This window comes from Puntigrus tetrazona, unplaced genomic scaffold (assembly GCF_018831695.1).
Source record: "Puntigrus tetrazona isolate hp1 unplaced genomic scaffold, ASM1883169v1 S000000520, whole genome shotgun sequence".
NCBI classification, from domain to species: Eukaryota; Metazoa; Chordata; class Actinopteri; order Cypriniformes; family Cyprinidae; genus Puntigrus; species Puntigrus tetrazona.
This window is the reverse complement of record NW_025048156.1, coordinates 460,001-483,397: the sequence shown is the minus strand read 5'-3', so window position 1 is coordinate 483,397 and position 23,397 is coordinate 460,001. Positions and strand designations below refer to the sequence as shown.

At 36.6% G+C, this 23,397-nt stretch overlaps 1 protein-coding gene across 5 annotated transcripts in view; it reads left to right on the top strand.

Annotated features, from left to right (window-relative positions):
* The first annotated feature begins 318 nt into the window (after positions 1-318).
* Positions 319-23,397, top strand: part of sntg2 (syntrophin, gamma 2) — a 62,156-nt gene continuing 39,077 nt past the window's right edge. Inside the window, exons 1-6 of one of the 5 annotated variants that reach the window (XM_043232239.1) lie at positions 319-837; positions 17,950-18,087; positions 19,294-19,350; positions 19,619-19,676; positions 21,051-21,094; positions 22,357-22,398. In XM_043232239.1, the coding sequence (XP_043088174.1) occupies positions 769-837; positions 17,950-18,087; positions 19,294-19,350; positions 19,619-19,676; positions 21,051-21,094; positions 22,357-22,398 (408 nt within the window). In that variant the 5' untranslated portion in view covers positions 319-768. The remainder of the gene's footprint in view (positions 838-17,949; positions 18,088-19,293; positions 19,351-19,618; positions 19,677-21,050; positions 21,095-22,356; positions 22,399-23,397) is intronic. The other 4 variants (XM_043232235.1, XM_043232236.1, XM_043232238.1 and 1 more) reach the window with 4 other exon arrangements.

The following is a 23,397-nucleotide window of genomic DNA, read 5'->3' as shown; positions in this document are numbered from 1 at the left end:
TATATATCAAATTATTCAAATTCAAAGTATATATATATAGTAAAATCCCTAAAATACTGAAAACTAGTTAAAACTTAGTTTCTCCATATTTCAACCAAAAGCCAATTCACGAAAGTAAATTATACGTGCTACGAATATATATCTAAAAAAGAATCGATCACGAAACGACTCGAATCTTTCGAGCCGATTAACTAAAATTTGAACTCATTCGGAGAAATGAATCAAAAGTTACCAACTCAAACCGAGTTTAAATCGGAGCTGCAGATAAAACTCAACGAAAGGGAAGAGTTGCTCGAAAGAAACGTGCCATGAAGCGACGTTTCAGAAACTTAATCGAATAAAACCGGCGGCGCGCTTCGCTTTACGCATCGCAAATGTGCAATGAATATTTCGACACGTCGCCCAGCTCTAGTCGAGTGTGTAGAGTTCAGTCAGTGATGGGTTAAACGAGCTCGAGCTGAAGGGCTCATCATATCTGAGGCAGCAGAAGGAAACGCGCTCAACATTTGCGCTCCGGTCCTCCAGCGCGACGCACGCGTCTCTTTCCAACTCGCGGGAATAAGCACGTCTCCCCGGTCGCTCGGGCTCCGCGCGGACGCGTCTTCAGCGCCGAGCGCCTCCGATCCAGATTCGGGTCCGTTTGGATGCTGGACCCCGGAGCCGCGTCCTTCCCAACAGGCTGAGCGCGATGCCCGGCCATCACTGGATATAAATGACAGATCCGAGCGCGTGTGACTTCAGTGCACCGAAGCAGAGGCTGCATGGGAGATGAACGCAGCCGCCAAACATCAGCCTGATCTGCTAGAGAGACCCGCCAGCCTCCTGGTGCCAACATGGGTAAGACCAGCAGATCCGACTCAACTTCACTTTCTCGGCTTAGTGCATACGCATGTAAACGGGATGTCACAGACGGCTCTGGACTGCTATAGTAACTTGCTTAACTAACTTTGCCGTGGGTGCGAAAAACCGAGGAGATGTGGATGAGATTGGACTCGGGGTTTGTATTTGAAAGGATCCGAGCTTTATTGCGTTTCGGTGAACGTTATTGTCTTTTGGGTGCACTTTTTGTCGTTTATGCATGGGAGAAGACGGACAGTTACAGATCTTTTCATATTATAATACTCGGTTGCATTGCACATAAAATGCGATTTAACTATTTGACGTGATTTTTGGATGGATAGCTGGCTTCTGGCAGTTTTGAAGGTTTGTTTTAAGTTTATTTAGGCAGCTGGGTTTCGTTGCGTTTTTTGAGTTCACAATACACTGTGTGCATTTTGTGCAGATGTGAGGTCAACCAATTATTTTGTATATGGATGACACGCTCAACATGTCTGAGCAATTGGGTTTAGAGTGTATATATACATATATATACCTATATGGGCTTTTTTCCCATTTATTTTGGTTTCTACATTATAGTTATGGAATATATTGGCATTTTTGCATTTAAAGTCAGTCCATGCCAGAGTACAATAATTAGGTTCTCAGTGTAAATGATGGCTTGTGGCTGAAAGAGAGTCTGATAATGAGCTATTAATGTAAAATAAATGGCAAATAGTGCGAAAGGAAACGTGCAACGGCATCGGTGATTAAGACAACAACAATAAATCCATGCAGGAAATGTTGCATAATTGACAGAACGAATCCTGCTAGATTTGAGGTGACAGTGTAATCTCAAGGCGAAATGAGTTTTTTGTGCTATTGTTCCCATTTGCTGTATTCCTCTTTGTGGAGATAATGATGTGTGACGGCGTGGAGTAGCTCCATTCGCGCTGTTCTTGAGGTGTTCGGAGATGTCCTCTCAAAGGATTTCTCTGCGAATGCACTCCAACCGCTGCTGGAGATTGCTGCTCGCTCGCCGTGTTTGTTTTAACACGTTCTGTCCTATTTCTGGTGCCCGGCTGTGGTTTTTCTTAATTGGTAAATGGAGTCCTGCCAGTTGCACTGCGGTACGCCTTTATCAGATTGGAGGGGTTTGAAGGGTTTCCTGAGGTATCGATAAATGCTGGCTCGCTGCTTTCGGATTTGAGAAGAACTGCCCAAAAACAGAACCTCTGGGAGACCTTCAAAGAGATTGGATGTCCGTAAGAACAGAAATCAATCATAATTTTGTGTTTTTTTTTTCCCCATGAATTCATTCCTGGGGTGCACCCGGTTACTGAAACCTGCTCAGAGAACGTACGGTACGGTTATTAAGAGATCGGAGTGTTGTCATTGCATTGAGAAACTCGTCTCGTGCAGACATGATGTGCAGGCTTCACCTTTGAGCTGATCTTTCGGGGGGAACGGTGGACGTGTGATCGTCACGGATGCAGTTGAGTGAATGACGAGGGTTGCCAGGTCTGCTCTCAAAAGTCAAACTGTACCACATCTCGAAACCGCTCGAGTTCACTGTGACAAAACCCGAGCGCGTCATCATTGCTAAATGTCTTGTAATATTTAGGGTGCTTTAGAGAGCTGTGCTGTTTTCATTTTCCTGGAATAGAATCGAGTAGAAACAAATGCTTTATACCGAGTACCGCAAAATATTGTTCAATACGCGGTATGAGTAAAACAATGCTTTGTCTAACCATTGCAAAACATATGCAATATAATATGCAAGTCAAATGCAATATAATGCCAAACCATCAAACCTTGCAATACGTATGCATATTAGGGTTAATATACAATATAATGTCAAATTAAAGTAAAAATGCATTGCATCTAATAGTATGCTTTGTCGAGCCATCAAACCTAGCTATGCAGTTTTTTTTGCTATTTGTCAAAATTGTCAGTGCAGCAAGTTGTATGCACATCATATATATTTACTTGAAAACCTGGAATATAATGTTTTGCGTTCAAGCCTTGCAAAGTGCATGCATATTTTTACTTATACAGCCTGATATACAAAACAATTAACAGTATGCATTGTCAAACCGTCAACCTTTGCAAAAATGTACACGCATTTCTACTAGTTACATATTACATGATATTATAATGCTTTTGCACATTTTTACTTGTATTTATTGCATAATATAAGTAAAAGTACGGTCAAAGTTATTTATCTATGTAATATGCGATTGAATCAGTTTTGTCAAAATCGTCCTATCGTGCTCTAAATCCATGGAAATGCTGCAGACTTGGCAACCCTGGGAGCAGCGTTGTGTATAAACTGTGTATTGATTGATTTATTTCATCTGTGCGTCAGAATGAATAAAGATCATTAACGTGATGTTATTAGCCTCGCAGCAGATGTACATTTCAGATTAACTGGCGTAACCGCCACCAGAACAAATGGCGTGTCTTGCACGTGTACTTTTGCGGATTGGCTTTTGTAACTCTTACCAGCTCTTATTTATGCTTGTGAGATTTGATTGAGATCCAGCTCGCACCAGCGTGTCTCTGAAAACGCTGCTGGAAAGTTATCGTGTGCTTGTCTTTGGGGCTTGGAGACTCTGCTAAATGCGCCCTACGGAGACCGTGATTGACGCGTGGATGTTATAACCTCAAAAGTCACCGATCTTTTATTCATGTTCTGCAGGACAGCACTCAAGGTTTTAGCTGCTAGTTGGAGCTGTGTTTCTAACAGGTTTAGAGGTTTGGTAGCAATGGTTTATAGTCAACCAGCAGGCTTTTACTGGCATTCAGGTTTAACTTTTTTTAAAGAAAAAAAGAGCGATGTTTGTCCGTGCAAAACTTGCCGCCATGCGCTAATGTGGGAGTATTGCAACAGTAAGGGTTGTTAGCAAGGATAGTTAGTTGCTATGTGGTTGCTAGGGTGCTTTGTGTTGTGGTTCTCCTGTGATCTTCTGGTTTGCTGATATGATTTGGGAGAAAATGATTCATCTGATCACTTAGTAAAGCCAACACGCGACTTGAGGAATCGGTAGGATGGATGAGGTATGAACGTTTAACCCTTTAAAGCCTACTGTGTCGTATTTGACATGCAAGCTCTCTAAATGATCGACACAAGGTTTTTCAGCATGCCTTCTGTCGCCTAATTTGCTTTTTCAAAACCTCAGCTGGTGCAACGTGTATATTTTTACTGCGTCGACTGGCTTTTGTCAAACGAATGTCAGAAAAACTAGCGACATTTCCAGAGGAACACTTACTTTTAAAAATCACTGCGTGCCAAATCTGGTCACCGGGATCTTTTGAGAAGCGTCTGTTTCCAGAACCTTTACTTTCACCGTTCCTCCAAGACATCTGTTCTTCATATCCTCCTCTCTCGGTGGTCACTGGGCTTCATCGCATTATATATTTGAAACCTGCTTTTTAATAACATTCTTGAATCAAGAAACGTTCACATAAAGCAAAGTGACTTAAAAAACGATCACGATTTAGGTCGTTTTTTGCTTAGGACGAAGCAAAAAAGCACCTCAGTGAGGCAAGAAAAAAAATCAAACCTAATTCGAAGGGAAAACATATTTTTCTGACCTTTTGTTTTTTACGTTTTAAGCAAAGTTTTCATTTCACTTTAAGAGATAGTTCACCCAAAAATAAATATGAGATGTTTATCTGCTCCCGTCCAAGGCATCCAAGATGTGGGTACCAAATGTTTTACGTATATTATTATTACAAGATAATGTTAATACTGAAGCCTGATATTTACATCGTTTTATGTATATATGTGCTGTACTGCTGATCTCATTAAAGTTTAAATGAAGCATCAGTATTGTATCGCTTCTTGTCAAATATTGCAAATATCAGCGTTTTTGCTCAGTTTGAGTCCAAAATACGATTGTTTTGCTTCCACACGCTCTCAACTGTTGAAAAAGGCCGTTGTTTTCTACAAGGTTAGAGGTTTCATCACGCCGGTGCCTTCACAAGCGCCGCTAATAATTGCGTTATGAACGTAATGAATCTGATGCACACAGCGTCGGGCCGTTTTCAGCTCCGCTGCAGCACAAATCTATCGCCATTCGTCCCCGGGGCCGCGCTGATTTACAGATCGTAATGGAGTCACAGTCGGGCAATTAGTCAACCTTAATATAAAGCCGCTCGTGACCCGTCGGGTGTCGTCTTTATCTGTGAATCCCTCTCTCTCTCTCGTCGTAACACGCGCTCGCTCGGCTCTTAAACGACCGCCTATTATTCTGCAAACACTCTATTAATACTGTCCCGATGTGTTTACTCAGCCTGTAAAAAGACGGCTCTTTTCAGCCCCGTCTTTGTCACCGAGCCCAGCCTTGCCTTTTCATTTCCATTTTGATTCACGACAGGTATGAATTTTAATGAGCTCCGTTTCGCATTTGGAAACTTACCTCGCCTAAATGCGACTTCCTAACGCCGAGTTTGATGATTGCAATGTTTTTGGAGAAAATGAGGGTGCCGGGAGCGCTGAGCGCCAGATAATCAAGGATGCGTGTTTTATTAATAGGGTTTCATTAGTTGGTTATTGATGGCGAATTGGTCAAATGAAATATTGTAATGCAATATTGAGTTTGCATGCTGGAAGCGGCTTTGACCTTTACTGATAAGACTCGGCGCGCTGAAGCATCGGGCGATGTTTTTCCTCACTGTGTGGGCAGCGAGGATTTCCATACCAGCACAAAGGGTTCGAGTTCAAAGACAAAGCCTTTATTCCCAGGGGTGGAAAAAGTACGGAGATTTTACGCTCGACTTGAAGCGGATGCTGTCGATTTTGCTTCATTAAAAGTCAAACTGTGCGGCCACGTGCTTGAGTTCAAAAGTTTGGGTCAGTAAGATTTCTTTATGTTGAAATAAATTTGTTTTTATTCAGCGAACGTGCATTATGGACTTTTACATTGAATGTCTGTCGCGTCCTCGCTGTCCTTTCAGGAACAATTTTATGAATTACGAAAAAGAAAAATTCGTTTTCAGCTTTCGAACAAAACGAATTATATTAGAATGATGTGGTTTGGTTTAGTTTTTTTATTTATATATATATATATGAATATGTGTGTGTGTGTGTGTGTGTGTTTTCATGACTAATGAACTAAAAAAACATTAACATAAACAAAATATATGAATAAATAACCCTTAAAACAAACTTTATTTTGGATAGTTAGTATTTCAGAATTAACTAAAGCTACATAAATTACTAAAAATAATAAAAACTAAAACGTGTATATATATATATATATATATATATATATATATATATATATATATATATATATATATATATATAAATAAAATATAAAAATAATTAAATAATATAATTTATATAATTCTATCTTTTTAACATTTCAATTCTATAATTCCAAATTATTTTATAACAAAATTATAGACAAATAATAAATAAATACAATAACACAACAGCACTTATGTAAACCGATTTAATAAATTAACAAAAACTATAGTCTATAGTTAAAACGCTACAATCTAAAATATATAGTATATAAAACATATATATTTTAAAAATATATTCGCAAAAATATTTGACAATTTTACTGTATTCTATAAAAGCAGAAAAACTATATTAGAAAGTAACTGTTTTTAAAAAGGTTTGACTGGACTTCATCAAACATGTTACTCGAGATTGTTAAAGTTGAGATTCACCCGCAGTTAATTTTCTAGCTGTTGCACCCGAGTCCATCGTCATCTGCGTCTTTTAATTAAAGCCTTTCGCTTTAGGCCCGTGACTGTGTTGTGCTGACCGATGAGACGTCTCTTCACAAGGACGAGTGACCGCAGTTGTGTCTAAACGCGCTGAAATGGATGTCATTGGCTGTGTGAGTTCAGCCGGGAGTGTAATTTGATGGGCTTTGTAAGCTCACTTTAATGGACAAAAAGATGAAAGAAATCACGATGACCTGCAAAAAAAAAAAAGCGCGCTTTGTGCTTCGGAGGCCTAAATGGAGTCGCAGGGAATTAAAAAGCATCATTTCTGACGTAGAAATGCAGTCGAGTAAAAAGTACAGGGATCCGGTTTTAATGCCGCTTGAGTAAAAGTAAAATATCCTCTGAATAATTGACATAGTCGACAGGTGATTTTATATAAAGTGACTTTTTACACGCGGTACATGCGTTTCCTGAGATCTGAGGCACGACCTCGTCGGGAGTGTTACTAGCAAAGCATGCAGCATTTCAGTAGACATTAGTTGTTATGCAATAGTTAACAAAACAGTTTATTTAACGAATCTAAAAAACGTCCGTGCATATGCTTTTGTCGAGTATCAAATTTGATGCATAAGGCTTTTATGGCTCATATAGATATAAAGTGATATGATCATTGGTGGTCACTCTGTATCTCCGATAATACGTCTTAGTAAGATGAGATTGAAATGATCCAAACATAATCCCATGTCGATTGAGAGATGAAGAAAAACCGAAGATGCGAGACGTTTCGGAGGCTTGCGAAGATCGTTCCTCCGACTGGGAAACAGTGAAAGTGAAGCTTCTGGAAACAAAAGATCAGATTTGAGACTAAAAAAACGACTGATGGAGAATCAAGTGTGTTCGTCTGGAAATATTACTAGTTATTCTGACGTCTACTTGACAGAAATCTAAAAGACTAAAAAAGCAACTGTGATGAGTTTAACAATAAAATTCTGATCATGTTGATGATTTACAGGCCTTGCATGTCAAATATGATACAGCAGACTTCTAGGGATTAAACTTTACAATAAGGTTAATTAGTTAACGTCATCTAAGAATGAGCAATACGTCTATAGCATTTATTACTCATTTCAGCATTTACTAATGCATTAGTACTGTTTTTTTAAGATATAGGAAATGAAAGTAGCCCATATTCGACTCCCCCCGAAGCCGTCCTAGGTGTACACGACTTTCTTCTTTCAAACTTGGCAATGCTGCTAGATTTCAAGCGGCCATTATTTCAAAGCTGTGTAAATCAGATCTATCCGCAAGCACTGCGATGTAGTTTTTGTGACAAAAATACGCCTAGTTTCACAACGATAACATAAATGACTGACCCGTGCTATTTTATTTCTATTGTCGAGTTCCGGCTTCTTCAGAGGCAGAAATCGGCCGAGCGTTCGGTCTCTCGGTCAATCGCTGTGAGCTAACATGAGCTAGCAACGAAGGATCGTATTTTTATTAACCGATGCTAACAAAGATGAGTTTAACCGCAGTAAATGCACCGCTCATTGTTCGTTCATGCTGGTTAATGCCTTGTTGTGAAGCGTTACCGAACTATCAAAAGTAACGTTCCCGTAATGTTCGCAGTGTAACGTTCCACTTAACGTTCTCTGCAACATTTGAATTTTTAAAAAACGGAATGTTTAGAACGTTCGTGTTTTTGTGTGCGAGTGTTTCAGACGCCGTTTCCGAGGGTGAACAATGATTATAGCTCGCTCGGCTTTGCTCTCCTGCTCGGATTCCACGTGCTCGAACGATTTCTGGCTGGGATGCGGCGACCACCGTCGAGAGCGTCCGGCGAGAATGCATTGAATTCATTACAGCCCGCGGCTTCGCGGTGGCCATCGGGGTAATTTGATTGATTCCTCTCTGCCGCTTTCCACACTGATTGTCAGGACGGCTGCGCACTTGAACTCTGTGATTGGCGCGTCTGCGATTATCAGTCGCTCAGACGCTTTCCCTTTCCGAACGCGTGAGCCGCAGACTACATCCTCGTGCAAAAGCATCTCTGTTGACTCCGGCCCCGCAGCGGTGCGACATTATCAGCCGTGATCTGATCTCCAGACGGCGGTTGACCTTCATTCTTCTTCTAATTATTATCTTGATTGAAGCCGTCCGGTGGCTCCTCTCTCTTCCGCCTTTGCAGTGAATTCAAATTAGAGGCAATATTTCACAATTACAATGGCAAACACTTAAAAGTAATCATCGTTTGAAGCAGATAATTGACCTTAAAGGCGTTTAAAATCACAGATCTAACAAATCGAAGTTTTTGTCGCTTGATAAGGTCATTTTCAGACAGCAGTAGATAGGGGTGGGCGGCGTGACTAAAGCCTTATATCATTCTCGGAGTAATTCTGGATCCAAGTGACGGCGTGCATCACAACACAAGACTTATTTTTGCTCCAAGTTCTACCAAAAGGGGTTTATGTAAAATGGACGGTTGGGAATCGATCGCAAAAGCTAAAGACTTAACCGTCTCAGGTTTTATTCAGTAACACTAAAAGGTGCCATTAGTCAGCATTAGTTCATGTGCTAACTAACACGAACGAACGTTTACTACAGTGTTTATTCATCTCGCAATCCTTCATGGTTAGTTCACGTTCCTCACAGTGCAGGGGCTAATGTTATTATGAAATTAGCTTTAACTGCTGTGAGATTAATAAATGCTAGCCCGTGTTAATTATTGTTGCTAGCTAATGAACCTTATTGTATAGTGTTGTCGAATATGGTTCATCAAGGTTGCAAAAATCGAGTAAAAACAGTAAACGTAGCATGTTTTTGGTATGAAAATATTTCGAGAGCGTCGTTACTTCAGTCTTCGATTTCGCCCGATCCTTCTGAAATCATTCCAGTGCACCGATCCGATGCTCAAGAAACGCTTCAAAACGCTTGTTCCGCTCAGTGTTTTAGTGATACATATTTAATCACGTCACGATTCTACGTCAAACAGAAAGCTAAAATAAAATGATGTAACACTAAAAAACTCGCTTAATTCGTCCTTGCTAGACAAAAGCATTAATTTCTTTGAAAAAACACCCATCTTACTGATATTTGGCACTATACGTTTACCACAACTTTTAGGGTGTTTTCAGCAGCAGGTGAAATCCATATTAGTTTCTGATTATCTTTACAATGCATTTAAATGCAAAACATCTGTGTGTTTTGTTGTGTTTAATGAAAGCGTGTTTTTAACACTGTATCATGTATGATACCCGAGGCTTTAAACTTTACAGTTTAACCTGTTGCACACGTCGTCTCCGAATAATAGTTTTGAACTTTTTGTCTTTTAGTCTCGTCCTACTAAAACATATTCATCCAGACATAGAGTGACCACTAAAGTTAGTTTTTTTCCGTTATAAGGATCTCACTGATAGGATCGATTCATCTTTTTGTCCATATCAGCATCCGCATCAAGTTGCGTACTTCGTATTTTTTTTCCTCTGCATTTTCACTGCATCCGATGACATAAATCATAACAGCCGGATGCATCAAATATAACACGACGACAAAAAAATCACATGCGTACTTTCAGACGGTTCGGTAAACTTCTGTTTAAAATCTATTTTTTTTTCAGTCTATTGTTTCGTATGTCAGGCTTTACCGGGTTCAGGAAAAAATATCCACCGTAACACAAGGCTTTAATGCATTCATTGCTTTCTTCTTAAATGCTTCACTGGATGTGCAGAACGTCTTCAGATGTCTGGATGCAGTTTGTGGAGTTTTTTTTTTACGCCGAGTCGGTTCTTTTTAAAAATCTGACAGAATCCGCGCTGCTTTAAAGTTCCTCCTTGTCTGTTTTTTCGCATGCCACTCGTATATACACCCGGTATATTTTAGCACGGAGTCTGGTTTTTTACCGTTGCATGCTGCATGCTCAGTCCCGAGAGCAGCTTTCTGTGGGATTTATTCTAGAACGCACCAAAGGCACGATTTGAACTGCGATGCATTCCTCCCGGGTTATTCCTAATTCCAGACAGCCTTCAGCGCTAGAGATAAAAACCAATATGGACAAAAGCAACATATGCCATATGTCCTTTTCCCGAGAGGACCGTCCCTCTGCGGTCAGACGCGGGCAAGATATTCAGATGCATGCTCGGTGTAGATACCTTGTGGCTGTCACATTCATTCATACATCATTTGGGGAGTTTTCATTGTCACGGTCTCCATAGATTAGATGTTATTTCTGGAAACAACCTGCGTTGTGAAAAGCATTACATAAACTAGCTGCTTTGCATTAATTCGCCGAAGGAAATGTGATGCTGCTTTCCTGAGCTGATGATGTTGGACATTTTCGCTTTGTCACCTTGCCAAAAATTGCCGTATTGTTTTTACCGAATTTATTTTATTTATTCGGTGAGGTTTAAAGGTTTATTACGGTGCCGCAGATAACTTTTTTTTTATCTAAATGGTTCTGTAGAAAACCTTTAACTTTTGAAGAACCTTTCCGTTTCACAAAAGAGGATCATTAAAGGTTCTTCAAATTATAAAAAGTTAAAAAAGACTTGATGTTTCTTTGCAATCTATTATGTTACATCAATCTATGATGTTTCTAGGAATCTATTAAGCACCTTTATTTTTAAGAGTGAAAATTTGTTTTTTTAAAAAGAAAATTTATGTTAATACTATTATTTATATATATATATATATATATATATATATATATATATATATATATATATATATATAGATATATATAATATTGAATTAAAAATAGTTCATGTTTTAATTTTAGTTTTTTGTGTAAAGATTTTGTAATTTAATTTATATTTTTAGGACATTTTAGTAGTTTTAATATTTTTATTTATATTTTTATATTCGTTATATATTTTAATAAAAATTTTTATTGTAAAAGTTTTTGTTTACAAAATGTATTTATTACGAATGAATGTATATATTAAGAAAACATATTACTATATTTTTATATATATATATATATATATATATATATATATATATACTGTATATATATACACACATATACATATATACATATATTAAAATAATATATTTTTGAACAATATACTGTATATATTTATTTATATATCCATAGTAGATACACACAGTACATATACATACATTCTGTACATAAAAAATGTTATTCTCGTAGTTAATTTGCGATGAATAATTTGACAGCGCTACTTTTAATAAATAATTTGTAAGTCAAAAATACAAGTAATAAATATATAAGTAACTCGCACACAATAAATGTTTTTATGGTTTTAGTTAAATATTGATGTATCGTTCACTAGCGTTAGCTGAAGGAAAGTGAAGCTGCTTTCCTGTCTGAGGTGATACTCTTGGACGTTTCATGAGCTCTGGCTGGAGAAACGGTCTGTTTTTGGGGGGTTGGGGGTGTTTTGCTGAGAGTTGGCGCCCGAGGGCCGTCATGCAGAGGTGACCCTTAGCCAGATCCTTCGGCCAAATCTGGATTTCAGTCCCAACCAAACCATCAGGCCGTGACAGCCACAGTTGTGGCCTTGAGCGAAGCGTCTAAGCCCAGATTTCTCCAGAGATTCTGCCGTAGAACGAAGGCTTTCCCGGCTATCTTTGCGAACGCTGTATAAATATAGCAGGAGCTCACCTTTCCTGCGTGTTGAGCGTGTGTGTGCTCTATAACTCCAAACTTTGATTAATTATCTTCTCCCTAACGGGAGACTCACTTGACCTACATCCCGGTGTCTCCGGGGAGAATGGGTTTAGGTGCCAGAGAGAGAACTAGGCCAGAACAGAGAGACTGTGGGTCTGTCAGAACCGGACTCATCATCACCATCATCATCATCATCATCATCATACGTGCACTGCGCAAAATACATGATGCTTCTTTAAATTAATAAGACACATTTTATGCATAATATGTAATGTATGTATATATATATATATATATATATATATATATATATATATATATATATATATATATATATATATATATATATGTGTGTGTGTGTGTATATATATTATATACATTATATTGCATATTATATATATATATATATATATATATATATATATACACACACACACACACACACACATATATATATATATATATATATATATATATATATATATATATATATATATATATATATATATATAGTATATATTTGGATGTATATATTCAAAATCATTTAAATGACATCATATATAAATATATATGTAACAGATTTTTCTTAAATGTATGCATGCATGCTGGTGTATTTATATTTACATAATAAATGTACACAGTGCACACTCCCAATATTTATACAAAAACTTTTATTTTGAATACGATTAATCACAATAAATTGATATATTGCTTGATCATTGATATACTGGTTTAGCATATTTGCATATTTTCTGCTTGCATTTTTATTTTTAGGTTTAGAGTGTTAGTAATTTAGCTGAAATTATAATCATGTCTATATACAGTCTTTTCTATTTCAGTTTTAGTGTTTTTTTTTTACTTTTTGAACTGTTTTCAATGTTATTTCCGTTAATAAAATATTTTTACTTTACAATAATATGCCTGGATAATATATGCATATTCATATTTTATTTTTTTTAAAACTCACAATTTATATTTCCTTTGTTTTTGTATTACACTATTGCATAATTCAGTGTAAAAAAAAAATTGGAAATGATTCGGTCTACAAAAAAAAATCTATTTTTCAAACATGCGCTCTATCGGATCGTCATTGCGTCTTCGTGAAATAAACCGGAGCAGACGTGACTTAACGTGTTTGGTTATTCTATCTACGATTGATTTTATGCGTTGAAGAAATGTCTGTCGCTGCAGCCGGATTTGATCAGAAACGGATTTGTTTGGATATCGAGGCTAAAATTAGAAGAAAAACTAAAGTCGTGTGTTTTAGCGTGCAGTGAGTCTTGAGGATGTCAGCCTCCACACTTTTCACTTTATTGATGCAAAATCTAATTTCTCTCTTCCTGCAGTATCACCCAGTCGTTTCGTCAGTTTCGTCTGCTGCATTTCTCTGATAACTTGACTCGCAGTCAATTATTCTGAAGCAAATATGGGGATGTTCTTCTCGGGAGGTTTTGCTGTGCTGACGTTCATCTGTGCGTGACCAAACATCACGCCGCTTGTTATTTGTCTTTGGAGATCCCTGTCAGCGATCTTCGGCTGCGGTTTGATGTTTTCAGGGATGTTTGTACAGATAAATGCCGCTAGACTGATGGTTCTTTATAAGAGTGTGTTGATCTAGCTGCAGAGTTTATCAAGTTGCTCTGAAATACAAGAATCAGTTGCTTAAAATGATTCTTAAGTTGCTTAAAGTCTTTCTTTAATGCAATTGAGATATTGGTATTATTTTGAATTAGTTTTTATTTTGACGTTTTTAGTGTCATCTAAATGTTATTATCTAAATGTTAATTTATAATTTCACATCTTCTGTTATTATTATTTTCAATTTTAGTTAAGTTTGTTATATGTTTTTAAAACATTGTTACAAGTGCATAGATCAGATCCCTAAACTTTCAAAGATTAAAGTATTAAAATATTCTTTATAAAAGTTATGACTTTTTCACATCCCCCTAAAACGACTCGTTTAAACACGCCCCCACTTCTCTACATCACAGAGTGGGAAAGAAAGTGGGCGGAGCTACTATTCTGTGTGTAGCGTTGCTGAGGGCGCCATGTTCTGGAGACGCCGTGAAAGTGAAACTACTTTGTTTCGTGTTTCCAAAAGAGGACGCGACTATAAATCAGCGTTAAGTTGTGTTTACAGTCGAACACAAATATTAGAGTGTGTTCAGCACGTTCACGGACGACTGATTCCTGAATCTGTGCTGACTCTGAACAGAGACTATAAAGAGAGTCAAGAACCACATGAACACATTGCATTACACCCAATACGCAAAATAGTCTTTTTTAGCAACATTTAATCAATTTTATTTACTTATTTAATTTGTTCATATTCATATTCACTTGTTTAGTTTTGTATTACATCAGTGACGCCCGTTTGCAAAGGTGGGGCTTTGCGTATCGTGAATCATTTGATTTAGATCGGATCTTTGGAGGTGGTTCGCGAATCATTTCGCAAACATGATTCGTCAGCAACATGAAACGATTGTTTGCAAATTATTAATCAGGTCAGAGTTCCTTAAAACGACTCGTTTAAACACGCCCCCACTTCTCTACATCACAGAGTGGGAAAGGAAGTGGGCGGAGCTACTATTCTGTCTGTTTTACTATAAACAGCACACCCTGTTTGTTTCTGTTATTAAGGTTTCGTTGTTATTGTGGACGTCTCTCATCACTCTTGTGGCTAAAAATAATCGAGTTGAAGTCGTCTCCAGTAGCCTAGCAGCCCTGGTTTTGGTTTCTGCTAGCTGTGAGCCGTGATCCTGCTCTTCAGCGGCTCTGTAATGGACGTGTTAGTGTTGATGAGGAGAGACAGACTGCTCCTCGGTTCAGTTCTGCTCAGGTTGCAGGTTTGAAAGCAACTGTGAAGCCACAGAAAGCCTGATAAATACAGATTGTAATTGATTCCGTCGCGAGGAGTATTCTTCAGCCACGGGAAGCTCCTCCGGGACTCTTTTGTGGGTTAACTGAATTAACACTGCTCTCTCGACTCTGAAAGTAATTGAAAGATCCACGGGCGACTTTTCTCTCGCATTTATTCAGTTTATCTTCCAGAAGAGACCGAGACAACATCACAAAGTGGAGGCAGAAACAGGTGTTTTTACATTAATCTCAGTCTTGAGAGCGTTTCCTGCACAAAGCTCTTATTTTACAGTTGCATTACCGCATTTTAGCAGATGCTTTTATCCGAAGCAGCTTACACAAGAAATTCGAGAGCCAACAATATTTATATCTTGCATGAGTCAGATCTAGTACTTTTATTACATTTTCATTGATTTTTTTTTTCGTTTTCTTTTGTCATCTGAACTTCTTTGAGATAAAATAAGTCCCTGTGAGATTTTAAATTAATGTTTCAATAATTGACCACGCTTGCATGTTCGCTGGTGTTAGGTGACATTACATTTTCACTTTAAATGATTTAAATGTCAAATTTAAACGTTGAAGTAATTCATGAGTAGCTTTGCATCAACTCTGTGGAGGAAATATTATTATATCATTTTTGTATATAATATTTAAATGATTGAATTGCATATAAAGTTTATTCATATATATATATATATATATATATATATATATATATATATGTATATATATATATATATATATATATATATATATGTATATTTATGTATATATATATATATATATATATATATATATATATATATATATATATATATATGTGTGTGTGTGTGTGTGTATATATATATATATATATATATATATATATATATATATACAGACGTGGACAAAATTGTTGGTACCCTTTGGTCAATGAAAGAAAAACTCACAATGGTCACAGAAATAACTTTAATCTGACAAAAGTAATAATAAATAAAATTCTATAAATGTTAACCAATGAAAGTCAGACATTGTTTTTCAACCATGCTTCAACAGAATTATTAAAAAAATAAACTCATGAAACAGACCTGGACAAAAATGATGGTACCCCTAACTTAATATTTTGTTGCGCAACCTTTGAGGCAATCACTGCAATCAAACGCTTCCTGTAACTGTCAATGAGACTTCTGCACCTCTCAGCAGGTATTTTGGCCCACTCCTCATGAGCAAACTGCTCCAGTTGTGTCCGGTTTGAAGGGTGCCTTTTCCAGACTGCATGTTTCAGCTCCTTCCAAAGATGCTCAATAGGATTGAGGTCAGGGCTCATAGAAGGCCACTTTACAATAGTCCAATTTTTCCTCTTAGCCATTCTTGGGTGTTTTTAGCGGTGTGTTTTGGGTCATTGTCCTGTTGCAAGACCCATGACCTGCGACTGAGACCAAGCTTTCTGACACTGGCTAGTACATTTCTCTCTAGAATTCCTTGATAGTCTTGAGATTTCATTGTACCCTGCACAGATTCAAGACACCCTATGCCAGACGCAGCAAAGCAGCCCCAGAACATAACACAGAGCCTCCTCCATGTTTCACAGTAGGGACAGTGTTCTTTTCTTGATATGCTTCATTTTTTCGTCTGTGAACATACAGCTGATGTGCCTTGGCAAAAACTTCGATTTTTGTCTCATCTGTCCACAGGACATTCTCCCAGAAGCTTTGTGGCTTGTCAACATGTAGTTTGGCATATTCCAGTCTTGCTTTTTATGATTCGTTTTCAACAATGGTGTCCTCCTTGGTCGTCTCCCATGTAGTCCACTTTGGCTCAAACAACGACGGATGGTGCGATCTGACACTGATGTTCCTTGAGCATGAAGTTCACCTTGAATCTCTTTAGAAGTCTTTCTAGGCTCTTTTGTTACCATTCGGATTATCCGTCTCTTAGATTTGTCATCAATTTTCCTCCCGCGCCACGTCCAGGAGGTTGGCTACAGTCCCATGGATCTTAAACTTCTGAATAATATGTGCAACTGTAGTCACAGGAACATCTAGTTGCTTGGAGATGGTCTTATAGCCTTTACCTTTAACATGCTTGTCTATAATTTTCTTTCTGATCTCTTGAGACAACTCTTTCCTTTGCTTCCTCTGGTCCATGTCGAGTGTGGTACACACCATATCACCAAACAACACAGTGATTACCTGGAGCCATATATATAGGCCCAATGGCTGATTACAAGGTTGTAGACACCTGTGATGCTAATTAGTGGACACACCTTGAATTAACATGTCCCTTTGGTCACATTATTTTCAGTGTTTTCTAGGGGTACCATCATTTTTGTCCATGCCTGTTTCGTGAGTTTATTTTTTTAAATAATTCTGTTGAAGCATGGTTGAAAAACAATGTCTGACTTTCATTGGTTAACATTTATAGAATTTTTATTTATTATTACTGTCAGATAACAGTTATTTCTGTGACCATTGTGAGTTTTTCTTTCATTGACCAAAGGGTACCAACAATTTTGTCCACGTCTGTATATATGTGTATATATATATAAACTTTCTATGCATATATATATAACAGTTCTGCATTTCAATTATTCTTAGTCTTATTCTTATTAAAATATCATTAATTATGGACATCTATTTGATTTTATTTAAATGATCATATTTTCAAAACGCATTCATTCAAATTGCTTCGAATCAGCATAAATCCATTAACTATAAAGCCAATTAATTTAACTCATTAAAAAAAAATATGCATGAAACATGACTCACTGCAGGTGTTTATTTTGGCACGAGCTGTTCCTTTAAGACAAACAACTGCTTGAATGTTAGGTTGTGCATCATTTACATTTTTGTTTTGTTCTGTACCAAACATCAAGTCATTTGTGAATTTCCTTCAGGTCACTATTAGACAGACTTTCCCCCTTAATCAATCGATGCAACTTTTTTATTAACGTCTAACACGTTTGTTTTTTTTTTCCCCAGACGAAAACCGGACTTGCCCTTTTGTACGACGAACACACGAGTAACACATACGACGTTCGTTTAAAGTTAACGAAAGAGCTGTTAATCATACAGAAGCAGGATGTGGTTTGTGTGAGCGGCGGTGACTCGCATCTAAATGTAAGTACCGAGTCTTTACATTCGACTCAGTCACGACTCACATCATCATCATCATCATCATCCTCATCCTTCACCGGCTTCACGCTCAAAACACAACGGCAGTCATTAAATACATGCACAATCATGCTGGAGAACCCGATATAATCACAATCAACGTCATTAGAGAGGTTTAGAGCCTCATCACAGTCTGCTTCATAACTATAAGCCACCTGATCCATCACTTTGACCCAGAAACGCATTTTGAGTTTTGCGCAATTAAAAGAAAGTAAGAAGGATCTTTTACATTATGTAAGAAACCGTAAGAGTTTGACGATCAGCTCATCCCCATGAAGATGACTAAATCATCACAGCGATCCGTCACACTGCTTACGGGGAACCTTCTTTAAATATTTTGAGCGCATTTTCACAACTGGAGAGTTGAGTTGCGCGTATTTCTTCATTTCATTACTTTTGTAAAATGTGTTTAGGTATTCTTCGAGCCTAATGTTACATGCGTTTGAAAGCTTTTAAATGTCTTTTAAAGCTTGCTTTAAAAAATCACCATGTAAAGAGTAAAATATGTGTGCATTTATTAATTTGACTGATGATAACTGTTTTTGTTCATTTATAATACGTTAACGAATAACAAAACATGTATCTATTTAATTTTATTTCCCAATGTTACCTGTTATGGCGTTTTGTGTTTTTAAAATGTTATTTAAAAAAAACACTAGTCATAAACAACATAATTTATTAAATTATAATTATTATTATTTAATTATTATTATTATTATTATTATTATTATTATTATTATTATTATTATTATTATAATAATAATAATAATAATAATAATAATAATAATAATAATAATCGTCATTATTATTATTATTATAATTATTATAAAATAATTATAATTTAATAAATTATGTTGTTTATGTCTAGTGTTATTATTATTATTAGTATTATAGGTAATAATAATAACAATAATAATTATTATTTTATTTTATTTTATTTTATTATTCATTTTTACTTGTGCATGTTTTGAGCTTTTTTTTTAAAAATGTTATTGCATTTGAATTCTCTCCATGTTTAGCAATTTAGCCTGATATCATCTGCATAAAGCATTTTGTTGTACAGGCTACAACAGAAGCGTTTTCTTTCTTTAATTATGAGGTGCGTTATCGATGCTATGAATATTTTACCAACTAAATTCCCATTTTTTAAAGCACAGAACTGTTGTACTTCGAAGACAGCTGACTGGAGGTCTCGGTCTGAGTATCAAAGTAGGTCTTTTGCTTCTTTTAATATCGTTCGTTCACTTTAAAGAGCTTAATTAAACACGCTCAGGTAGTGCACGCGTATCTCCACAGGCCAGATAATTATTGCACAATATTAGTCTTTTAAAGATCAAAGAGGATCTAGATATGAGGATCAAGTCTCATTAGTCTTATTCACAATAATCTTTGAAGAGGCGATAGATTTGTATTTCTGAACGGTGCTGGATGTGAGATGTAGAAGTGAGTTTCCTTGACGGCTCTTCGTGCATTTCAGGGGGGAGCAGAACATAAAGTGCCTGTGGTCATCTCAAAGATTTTCAAAGATCAAGTAGGTAAGATGACAAGCGTTCCTCCCATCCGCTGTAAAGCAAAGCGCGGCGCCAGCCGTAACCGTTAGAGGAGCAGTTCACCCAAAAATGAGTTTTCTGAAAACTCAAAATGAGTTTGTTTCTCCGTCCGATTGAATGAAACGCAGCATAAGTGGATGTGAATGGGTGCCGTCAGCAGCGGATTAAAAACATCACGATGATGTTGTTTTGAAGTCGTGACATGCTCATATAGCACACATAAGAGAGCAAGTGACATAATAGTTCCTGTGCTTCCTGAAACAAATGGTTTTATTACATTTTGAATGTCATTGAAGCTCTTTATATATATATATATATATATATATATATATATATATATAGGCCTTATAAATACACATACGCTCATATAGCATAAGCAATTGTGCGCAAATTTTACTGCCATGTTTTTGGAAACTTTTGGAAACGGCAGAAATATGTACCTGTTGGTACATATTTCGCGTCTCGCAGAAAAGTGCGCCAAGTAACGTTTATGCCACGAGACCAGGTAGGAAAAACAACAGGATGTGGACTTTTTCACCGGAAGAAGCCTCATTATCGATCACCGACTTTAATGGACACGCCCCCCCTTGCTGTGATTGGCCGACGTATTTGCATATGAAATGCATTATATTCAGAAAACGAACGCAGTCGTTTTTTTACGAACTCAGCGGTTTGTTTCTCACAGACGCGCGCTGGGTGTTTTTTTTTTTATCAGGCTCTCATTCTGACGGCACCCATTCGCATCCCTCCAGATTTGATGAAAGAGCAAACTCATCTATTCCCGTACCCGAACCATTCCTCGTCCTAATGTCTTGCCGAGTACAGTTCTTCCCGCTTTTGCTTTTCATTTGAGATAAACGCGCGGCGCAGCCCGAACGCAGTCCGTTTGATATCCGTATAATTAGCACTCGCTCGCGTTATAGTTTCTTCATCGCGAGTGTCTGACAGAAGCTGCTAACGTGTGATTAGTATCAGTGTTTGAGAACAGTTTATCTTTGTTGCGTGCTATAGAGTTCAGATGTATTTTAATCACTTCTAATTCAAGCCTCCGTGCATCGCATTTGCGGTTTTATTGCTTTTTATTAGCCTCCCGCTGTCCTCTCTTTCTTCTGAGGCGCTAAGCGTGGAAATACATCCGCCCTTGATACCAGAAAGCTTATGAAGTTTCATCATGTTTGTCAGAAGGCATTGAACTAAAAGCCAGATTTGTGCGAAATTCGTCCCAAAGCGCTCCGCTAGATCGAAAGGCTCGTCAAACTCAAATCCTGATTGCCATGTCATCGCATTAAAGCGCTATTAAATGAGTAATTATATCCCAATCTTTCCATTAACCTCTGTCTGGACGGTCCGGGGCCGCAGCCGATCAGACGGGGATGCTGTTTATCGGCGACGCCGTGTTGCAGGTCAGTGTTTCTGGCTCTCGCTCCTGACGCGGCCCTCAGGGGCCAAGGGTGCATGTTAGAGCCGTTTCCTCTGCATTTTAATGACGCTTCCCTCTGATTCATTTTCTCTGGCTTGACTGGAGGTTTAACCTTTATCTCTTTGTATGAATCAGAGGAACAGCAACAGAGAAAGAGAGCAAGTGACAGAGTAATAGTTCCTGTGCTTCCTGAAACAAATGGTTTTATTGCATTTTGAATGTCATTGAAGCTCTTTATTATATATGTATATTTATATATAGGCCTTATAAATACACATACAGTACAAGTATGAGGCCACAAGTTCAAGTAAAGATCAAACGTTCCTCTTCAGGATGAACACAATTCATTCATTTCAGTTATATTTGGTGGACAGTTTATATTTAATCGATCAAAAAACAAGCAGCTTTTTTGCAGGATGCAGGTAGTGCTGTGCATTCACTTTTAATTGAGAGTGTAATAAGTCTTCAATTTCTTTCCAAATATTTTTCTTTTGTATAATAATTCATGTATTTGTACGCAGTTGTGACATTTATCAGGTCTAAAATTAAAATTAGAACAAAATATAAAAGTGTGTGTTTTGTAATTAAAATGTACGGCTATTATTAAATTGTATAATGGTATAAACATGCAATTAAAATGATTTTGTACCTTTTAAATATTATGTTTGTGTGTTTAAATAATGTTTTTATTCATTCATGTGTGTATATATATATATATATATATATATATATATATATATATATATATATATATATATATATATACATGAATGAATAAAAACATTATTTATATATATATATATATATATATATATATATATATATATATATATATATATATATATATATATATATATATATATTAATGTTTAATGATGAATTCATGTATTTAAATTGTCAATTTAAATGTGAAAGTAACAATAAAAGTGACAGTAAAGACATTTAGATAAATATTTCTATTCCAAATAACTGTTCTGTTCTTTTGAATTCTTTTCCAAACAATCCGGAAAAATATAAAAAGCAGCACTAGTTCCACGAAAATATAAAGCATTTTAAACATCGGTAATACTTAAAATTTTTAATCATATAAATGCAGAAGACCGTATGACTTTAAACGGTAGCATCTTTAAAATATTGCTGAAAATGAAGTGTTCGTTTGCGTCCCTTTAACCCTCGTGAAAATAATGTCAGAGATACGCCTCTGGGGATGAGTGGTGATCGGGGTGTTTTCTCTGCTCTGCGCAGGTCAATGGCATCAACGTGGAGAAGTGTACACACGAGGAAGTGGTGAGTGTCCGAGTCTCTTTCATCCCCATCCATAGCGAGCAGATCCACATGACTCAGATCCCCATGACTCAGATCCCAGTGTCTCTAATCAACGCTCAGACATTTCTCGTCAAGTGTTCACTTGATAGCACTTTACAAAAAGGTCTCATTTGTTAACTTTATTGTTGCATTATCTCCTCTATTGTACAGTTATTAGTTGCTTATTGGCTTGCATATATAAGTCATTTATTAGCGCTTACTAAGTACATATTAATGCCCTGTTCTACATCCCTAATCCTATCCAACACCTAAACTTAGCAACTACCTCACTAACTAGTAATAAGCAGAAAATTAAGAATTTATTGAGGGAAAAGCTGCAGTTAATTGCTAACAAGTGATATCTATTCTAAAGAGTTAACTTAGCATTTTTTGTCAACGTTTATTTATTTTTTTACGTGTTTTTTTTTTTTTAAATACAGTTGTTTATTATTTGTTCGTGTCAGTGTTGTTTTCGTTTCGTTTAGTTTAGCTATTTTATTTAATTAATATTATTTCATTTATTTTTATTTTAGTTTTAGTTATTTTAGTAAAATATGTCCAACTAAAAATGAGAGGTGTTGCCTTGGTATCTATCTGAAAGTGATTTTAATCATTTTTATGTGATAACCTTTAAATGAAAAAATAAATAAATAAATAAATATATATATAATTTTTTTTGACATTTTTTTCATTTAATGGTTAAGGTAATAAAAATATATATATATATATATATATATATATATATATATATCGTGAAAAACTCGTGATTTTACATTTTATAATCTAAATATTTCTATTTGAGCTCGAACACATCCAGTTTTAACTAAAAAAGAAAAGTTGTGCCTCCAGCGCTGAAGGTCTGTGAGAGTAAACAGGCTTTAGATTGAAGGCATGTTGAGTTTTGGAGCAAACGCGTGAGGCTTTCTTGGCAAATACCCGGGTTTCTTTTAGCTTCAGCTCTCTGTGGAAATGTTGTACAAG